This window comes from Atheta coriaria, unplaced genomic scaffold, assembly GCF_025399875.1.
Source record: "Atheta coriaria isolate IRGN ID8LTWV9N9 unplaced genomic scaffold, Caltech_Dcor_3.1 hic_scaffold_9_pilon, whole genome shotgun sequence".
Classification (NCBI taxonomy): domain Eukaryota; kingdom Metazoa; phylum Arthropoda; class Insecta; order Coleoptera; family Staphylinidae; genus Dalotia; species Dalotia coriaria.
Genome location: NW_027045451.1, coordinates 1040420 through 1048456, shown reverse-complemented (window position 1 = coordinate 1048456; position 8037 = coordinate 1040420). Strand labels below are relative to the sequence as shown.

The 8037-nt window shown below is 37.5% G+C and overlaps 2 protein-coding genes across 2 annotated transcripts in view; one reads left to right on the top strand and one right to left on the bottom strand.

The window, feature by feature from the left end:
- Positions 1-7591, top strand: part of spn-E (spindle E) — a 29021-nt gene extending 21430 nt beyond the window's left edge. The window contains exons 2-18 of the mRNA XM_065310898.1: positions 331-530; positions 594-807; positions 1384-1548; positions 1614-1835; positions 1895-2098; positions 2154-2315; positions 2372-2553; positions 2611-2771; positions 2831-3459; positions 3514-3953; positions 4007-4165; positions 4229-4379; positions 4436-4654; positions 4705-5324; positions 5393-5663; positions 5720-6057; positions 6109-7591. Coding sequence (XP_065166970.1) covers positions 598-807; positions 1384-1548; positions 1614-1835; positions 1895-2098; positions 2154-2315; positions 2372-2553; positions 2611-2771; positions 2831-3459; positions 3514-3953; positions 4007-4165; positions 4229-4379; positions 4436-4654; positions 4705-5324; positions 5393-5663; positions 5720-6057; positions 6109-6259 — 4284 coding nt within the window. The 5' untranslated portion in view covers positions 331-530; positions 594-597 and the 3' untranslated portion in view covers positions 6260-7591. The remainder of the gene's footprint in view (positions 1-330; positions 531-593; positions 808-1383; positions 1549-1613; positions 1836-1894; positions 2099-2153; positions 2316-2371; positions 2554-2610; positions 2772-2830; positions 3460-3513; positions 3954-4006; positions 4166-4228; positions 4380-4435; positions 4655-4704; positions 5325-5392; positions 5664-5719; positions 6058-6108) is intronic.
- LOC135799695 (uncharacterized) lies at positions 7355-7867 on the bottom strand. Its single transcript, XM_065312888.1, has 2 exons — positions 7802-7867; positions 7355-7738 (listed from the first exon to the last, which is right to left on the bottom strand). Exons 1-2 carry the CDS (start codon positions 7865-7867, stop codon positions 7355-7357), a joined length of 450 nt encoding a protein of 149 aa, XP_065168960.1.
- Positions 7868-8037: the final 170 nt, after the last annotated feature.

Genomic DNA, 8037 nt, shown 5'->3' with positions numbered 1-8037 from the left:
CTCTGTCTGCGTCGGCGGCTAGGCGTCGCTACCCATCAGCTGTTTACCAGTCCGCGAATATCATTTATATTTATTATGTCGCCATGCCGCCATTTCGCAATGATTTTGCGATTTATTAATATGCGAATGAAAATTGACAAATTTATAAATTAATGGCTTTATTTATTTTAAAACACATAAATATATATTATTATTTGTATTATAATAATATTTGTTTATTTGTGTTAATATTTTGCGTTAATTTTTAAGGTTTTAGTTAATTTTAAATTAAAAATGTTTTATGAAATATAACGTATGCAACTTATTATACACATAATACTTGTTGCGCAGAAACACATGCCGTTGAAGCCGACTGCAATATGACTGTAACCTCACTAAACATTTAAGAATATTCGCTGAGTGTGCGTTGAGTTTCTCCTGTGCTGTGCAGAACCAACTTGTTCTTCAAAATTTTCGAAAGCAGTAAGATCTTTGTTTAGTTCTTTTATTAATTCGACCAACTCGTAGTTCAGATGACAACAAGTGCACAGGTAATTAGCAGCATTTTATTTAGTCTCTTTCAAAGTGACATGCATGTTTGACTGTTATTGAAGCATCATGGATTCGTATTTACAATTTATTGAATCGCTTGGCAACATGAAAGTGCAGCTATTGCCCTCGGGCACATGCAATGGCCGCATGCAACCATCAGTTGATAATGACGCCTTAGATGATGATGAAGTTGCGCCCATGGGAACATCTTATTGCAAAGAATATCAGTTTGCTGAGTTTGCTAAATATGAAGATGCAATGTATACTCAACCTAAGGTAACAGATAAATTGACGGATTAAGAGCGGGTTTCAAAGTGACACGCAGAAATCATTTCTTTTTTAACTTCTCTTGAAATTACGAATTACGAAAAACTGTATTTCATCGAAATTTGAATAACTTGGTTGGCTTATATTAATTTTCTCTGTGTAATGAGGAAAAATATTTTAATTTCTAGCAATTATGAGCTAGAATATGCTTTAAAGACATGACATTGATGGTAACATTTGAAATATTGTTGTAATTATGATCCCAACATTCCTACAAATTGCAATGCAAATTTCTTTAACTTAAGCCCGATTTTCAGCTAATTTGTTGGGGTGCACGTTACGTTACTACAAAATTATTTAAACAAAACACAAGTGAATACAACTGAGCGACGCGGAATTCATATTTAGACTTCAGGAAATATTTACCGGCATTTTTACTAAAGTAATTGTGTTTATAACCAATTTACAAAAGATTAAACACATGAGACGAAAAATTACTGGTTACTTTGAAACGCGCTCCTAAATTAATTATTATTTCTTTATTATGTGTTTTATCTATAAAATAATTATTCCTCTATGAAATAGATTTGTCCTATGTCAATGGTAAGTGGCATAACTGATTTACCACAATACGGAGACGCAAACCTCGATTCTGATTCAAGAGTGGAGACTTCAAATAGAATCTACAAAGATTATGTCTTCATTGCACCTACAAGGCCTCCATTACCAATTGATTCAAAAAGACTTGAAGTAAATATTACCCATAATTATATATTTCTACATAAATTATTATGATTTTAAAATGTGTGGTTTAGATTTTACGTATGTTGCAAGTTACCAACGTGGTAATTATACACGGTGCCACCGGTTGTGGCAAAACAACCCAAGTACCTCAATTTATCCTGGACGAGTACAGAGAGCGCCAGGAATATTGCAACATTGTGGTGACACAGCCGCGCAAACTAGCGGCGATTAGTGTTGCGAAACATGTGAGCGAAGACCGCGGATGGGAAATGGGTACCATTATTGGTTACCAGGTAAATTAAAAGTTAAAAGTATATAAATGATCCATTCAAACACAAATAATTATTACTAGGTTGGTCTGGATCGTCAAACAGGCCCGGACACGATCCTAACTTACATGACCGCTGGTGTTCTCCTACAGAAAATCATCTTGCGCAAAGATTTGAACGAGTTCACGCATATAATCATCGATGAAGTGCACGAACGCACCCAGGAGATGGATTTTTTGCTTATCATCCTCCGTCGGTTTCTGAATACAAATTCATTGAATGTTAAAGTAAGTTATTTTTACTTTATCTTTATTTATTGCTATTAATTGTGTGATATTGTAGATTATTCTTATGTCTGCAACATTTGACACTGAGAAATTCGCCAATTATTTCAAAAATGTTACCGCGGGTATTGACATTCCAGCTCCGAGCATCGACGTCAACAAACCAATGATGTTTGATAAAAGTATTCATTACATTGAGGAGTTGACCTATTTGGGTGACGTAAGTACTATTGAACTATTAATATTTATTTAGTTTTAATGTTTTATTTGGTATAGATTGAACAGGATTATGATTTTTCCGAAGTGAGCATCCCTGCGAATATTTTTCATGTTTTTGTGCAACTTGTGCTTGCATTGAAGCATGTTGATACTGATGAGGATACTATAGGGCATGTATTGGTCTTTTTGCCTGGTATACATGAAATTGAAGTTGCCTATAATCTACTAATGGCTGAAAGGTAAGGTTATGAATAAAATTTTATTAAAAATGGATGATATAATGTTTTTTTAATTAGTTCGAATGGCAAGGCTAATTTTATGATAGTGCCATTGCATTCCTCAATTCCTGGACATGAACAAAGACGTGTTTTCGCCAAACCGGGACCTGGAGTGCGCAAAATCATTCTCTCGACCAATATTGCAGAGAGTTCGATTACCGTGCCTGATATTGTCTATGGTAAGTCAACATTTCACTCTTGTGGCGCCATTTTATTAATATTTTAAATCTATATGTAGTAATTGATTTCTGCATGACAAAAACGCTGGTTGTTCATACAATGACGCAATACCACACGCTACAATTAAGCTGGGCGAGTAAAACCAACTGTATCCAGCGTGCTGGTCGTGTTGGTCGTGTGTGTTCCGGTCGTGTCTATCGTCTGGTAACTCGCGATTTCTATGAAAACATGATGTCTGCTGACATTCCGCCTGAAATGCTCCGCGCGCCACTCGAACGCGTGGTCCTGTTCAGCAAAAAGCTGGAAATTGATGAATTACCGCAGTCTATTCTTGCTCTGGCGTTAGATCCGCCAGATTTGAGTAATATTGTTGCAACGATTAAAAACCTAAAGGAGGCAGGCGCATTGTTACCCACTTGTCGTGGGACGGTCGTTGAAACCGATGGGGATATTACAATGCTCGGCACGCTGATGTGGAGTCTCCCACTGGATGTAAAACTATCAAAATTGATTTGCTTGGGGTACATGTTCAGTTGTTTGGAGGAAAGTATAATCATGGCGGCTGGTTGTTCACTTCCGAATATTTTCGCGACGCCATTTAAAGATCGTCTCAGTGCTTATGTTAATAAATTACTCTGGGCTGATGCTTCCTGTAGTGATTTAATTGCGTATCTTAAATTATATCAGGTAAGGAATTTGTATTTTTGTTACCAAACAAAGCAAAGAATTTTTATTTTGTAGACTTATCAAAATAACAAAGCAAATGGTTCATTAAGAAACATCCAGGATGAGAAAAAATGGTGCGCGTTAAATTACTTATCATATCGCTCAATGAGAGATTGGGAAGAGTTAGTAAAAGAGCTCAAAGCCCGTCTGGAAAGCATGAATATACGCCCACCTATCGGTCCACAACATATCGTGATTAAAGACTCGGAAAAAGTTCTCCTGATGAAAACAATCATCGCCGGTGCGTTTTATCCCAACTATTTCTCGCGATCTTGTGATGCTGGGCAGGTAGATGAGAAAGAAGTGTGCAAAACAATTCATAGCTTGGATCGGAACTCAACTGTGTATTTTACCAACATGGCGCTCAATCAACCTGGACCACTTTATGAACAGCGCATTAAAGACATCATGAAACCTATTTCTGACGATGTTGATGTTTATTTTGACCAGAGAAGGTAACCGAAGTCTAAATTTGTGCTTTTTATGCTTTAATTGTTTGGTTTTGTAGCAAAGTGTTTGTTACGTTCAAAGATAAACGTAAACCGGCGTCGATGAATGTTGACGGACGGAGAATTGTTGCTATGGTGCCGGGGAAAATCCATATGGATGTTTATAAAGCCGTTAGGATGCGGCAATTGAGGTTTAATACTTCTTTTCCGATTATGCAGTAAGTAAATGTGTTTAAATTATAGCTATGATATTAATTTTTCTGAAATTTTATGTAAACTAGGTCGAAAGATGCATGGGACTTGGCTATCAAACTAAATCTCGCAACAAATACGAATGGTTGTCTGAATTTAATAGAACAACCAGTGAAAAAGCAGGAAAGTCGCGTGGTGCCAGGATTAACCAAGAAGAAGATTGTTATTCGCGTAACACATGTAAGCAAAATTTTCCCGCCTTCAAAATGGTGTTTTTTATTGTTATTTATTGCTAGTGCATTGATGCTGGCCATTTCTATGCCCAATCATCGAATCAAACCTGCCAGGACAATTTAGACATGATTCTCCAGTGTTTAAATATCGAACCGTTGGATTTGGTAGATAAAGATCTCATTGAAGTAGGTGGTTTATATGCGGCAAAGTACGATGGCTTGTTTTATCGCTGTAGCGTGTTGAATATAATTCCGTTTGCAACAAACGAAACCAGGATTAATGTAAGTACAGAATTATTAGCATGAGTTGGTGTTGATTTGTAAAACTTTAGATTATGTTTGTTGATTATGGCAACACGGAGCGTATTGCCCCCAACGAACTATTCCACCTCCCTGAAGGTCCTGCTAAAACCCTCGCACCACAAGCGATGGAATGCGTTCTGTGCGGTGTGCAACCTGTCGTGACTTTCAACCGATATGGCACTTGGTCTGACAAAGCCAATTCTTTCTTTCGTTCTCAAACAACAGACGTCGATCTACGAGCTATTGTTTATTCCGCTGTGAAAGACATTGTCTCGATGGAAGTATTCTCTCCTAGCGAGCCAAAAACCATCAATCAAATGTTGATTGAGCTCGAATATGGCGAGAAATATGAGGAACCGTTCCTCTCGCGGGAAAATCACGAACTACGTGAAAACATCCGCAAAAATTTGAGTGATTTAAACGTCGACGATGAATGCTCTTTGATGAGCGCGTTACCAGTCTCTGCTGCGGTTCATGTGCCAGCGCCAGCTGCAAAGAGCTGCTGGAATACCGTTGAGCTGAGAGGACCCTTCTCTCCATTGGAGATGAAAGTGTATTCGATGAATATCACGAAAGGCGATGTGCGAATCGATGGTAATTCGATTAATGGCGTGCTGTTAGATCACGCACCACAGGACCCACATGAAAGGTAAGATATTATTATATACAGGGTGTTACAGTGTTAAATTACACACAAATTTTTGTTTGTATTTGAAGATTGTTAGTCGCTACGAATATTTCAAAGAGTCAACGTAGTGAAACGCTAAGTTTGCGTCTCACTACAATGATGACGAATATTCGCGGATTACCAGCGATTATTCCGTTGATTTTCGCGCCGAAAGTTGTAATAAAAGCATCTTATTACGGCACTTCCTATGCGTCGGTCCTGTGCGGACTTGGAGTCAATGAAAGAAATAAACCTGTGTACCCAGAACACGATTTAAATGTGGTTTTTGATGTGGAATTTACTGACGAAGATCTTGTTATGGTATATTATGTCAAATTACGTTTTAATTTAACAAAATTTACATAAATACGTTGTAGATTAACGAAATACGATTCATTATGAATCGCCTGATTGACACCATGCAAAGTGCTATGACAAAGAAGAATTTCGAACCGCATCAACATCATAGGCAACTAAAAGATCGTCTAATGCAGTTGTTGATGAAGACACGCGAGAGCAAAGAGCGTGAATTCGTGAAATATGCGGAGAGCTGGACGAAGAACGAGTTTAACGGCATTAAAATCGCACCGGATGCCGGATATCGCAAGTCGTGGGATATTTGGCCGCTGCATGATGCAGTTGAGTTGATTGACAAGAACGATAGGAATGTCATGACACAGCAACACATTGATGAGCTCTCTTCGTACACACGAAGGTAAAAATACATGTAGTTTATTTATAGCAAAATAATTAATGTATATTTTAGGTATAAAGATATGCCGGATTTTGTCTACTGCAAATTTTGTCAAGTTGATATTGTGACACTGGTTGGCTTACGTGGCCACGTGATTACGCCGGAACACAAGCAAAACATCGAACGTTTTCGTAACCAAAGCGCACAAACAAGTGAGTACTAAATATTTTGTATTATTTTTACTAACGACAATATCAATTGATATTGAATTTGATCTTATTTAATGATTTAAGTGTTAACAAGTCGGAGTAAGTTAGTTCTCAGTTGTCATTTATATTTTTCTAATAAAATGTTACATGAATAATGCGCGTTTGAATGTGCGCATGCGCAACAAACATGGCTTCTCTTGCGTATTGCTTATGCGCAGTGCATACGAAATTAACTTAAACAATAATATAATATATGCGAAAGGTCAAACGTATTAATAGCAATTCATTGCTTAAGTGGATTGCTATCGTTTGTGTAAATATCGTTTCCATACGCGCTGCTCATCGCACGAGTGATCTCGAACTGTTGCGTGTAGCAATCGAGCGCGTCCAGTACCAGTTCCCTCGGGACGCTGTTTTTGACGTTCTTGCAGCCTTCCATTATGAATGCCACTTCGTTGCTGCTGAAGTAATCCGCGAGGAATGCGATGATTTTTTCAGGAACAAGTACGGATTTTGCAGGGTCGATGAAACCCTGCATGCTGTATGTGCACGCTAAATAATCGCCGTATTTACCTCGTCTTGGGATTGCCTGTGCGTCGATTATTTCCCCGACGAGTTTACGATCGATTCCGACTGTCTTCGCACAGTGGACAGCGATTTTTCTACGGTCTTCTATTGATAATGACTTTGCTGTTATTGATGAAAACAGAAGAGAAGCGATGAGAATTGCAGCGAAATAGAGCGTGTGTTTTGTCAACATTTTGAATACAACTTGTTGCACTGCTTTTGATGGACTGTTTGAACAGCAGAGCATTTTTTGCGGTCAAGCGGTGATCAGCTTTGTAAATCGGAAGCGGTCGGTTTCACTCGGGATTTATTCTTTTTTTACTTTGTTGGGAATTTCCGGGGATTACTCAACAACGCGGATTGCAAAAAGTGGCGTGTATATTAATTACATGCGGGTTTTAATGCATTTGATAAGTGTATCTGTGAAACTATTATTTTCCAGACAGCAAAAATTAAATCAGAATAGAATGCGGTCACAAGTTCAAGGTTTTTTTATTACTAATTATACATAATCGTTGAAAGTGAAATAATTTACTGCGTAGTTAATCTTTTCCTTGATTCTTTGCCGTCGTTCGCATCACATCGACTTCTTTAAGTTTTCGCAATAAACATTCAAGAGTATTGCCTACTAATTGTCTTACGTCGGTGTTTTTCACCTCTTTGCACTCTTTCATGACGAATGTAAGCTCATCCATTGTGTAGAAATCTGAGAGGAATGTTACGATATTATCGTGTAAAATAACCGGTCCATTTTTGTCCAGGAAGCCTTGTAGTTTATAGCTGCAGACCAAATAATCTAGATATTGTTCGTTGTCGACCGTTTGTTGAGTTTTGACGACATTTGCGATGATGGCGCGGTCGACGCCGGTTTCTTTCACACATTGGTTGCCAATTTCTTCACGTTCTTTCTTTGTCAGTGGTTTTGACTACAAAATAAATAATATTTTAGTAAAATATAGTTGTTTTTGATTTAAGAAGAGTTATGTTACGTTTATAGATGAAAATAAGAGAACAACACAGAAAATCGCGCCAGAAATCTTTATTAGAGCTGCCATTTTGAATGCTTTACAATGAATGAGTGACTAATTTTGTGTTTTTAATGAATTGGCTGCCTTTAAAGATCAAAGTTTATCGTTCTTGTTTATTTAGAAAAAAATTGTAATACATTATTCGGTTGCGAAAGTTTTAGTTGTAAAGTAGGCAATTTTATATGCACAACCCAAAT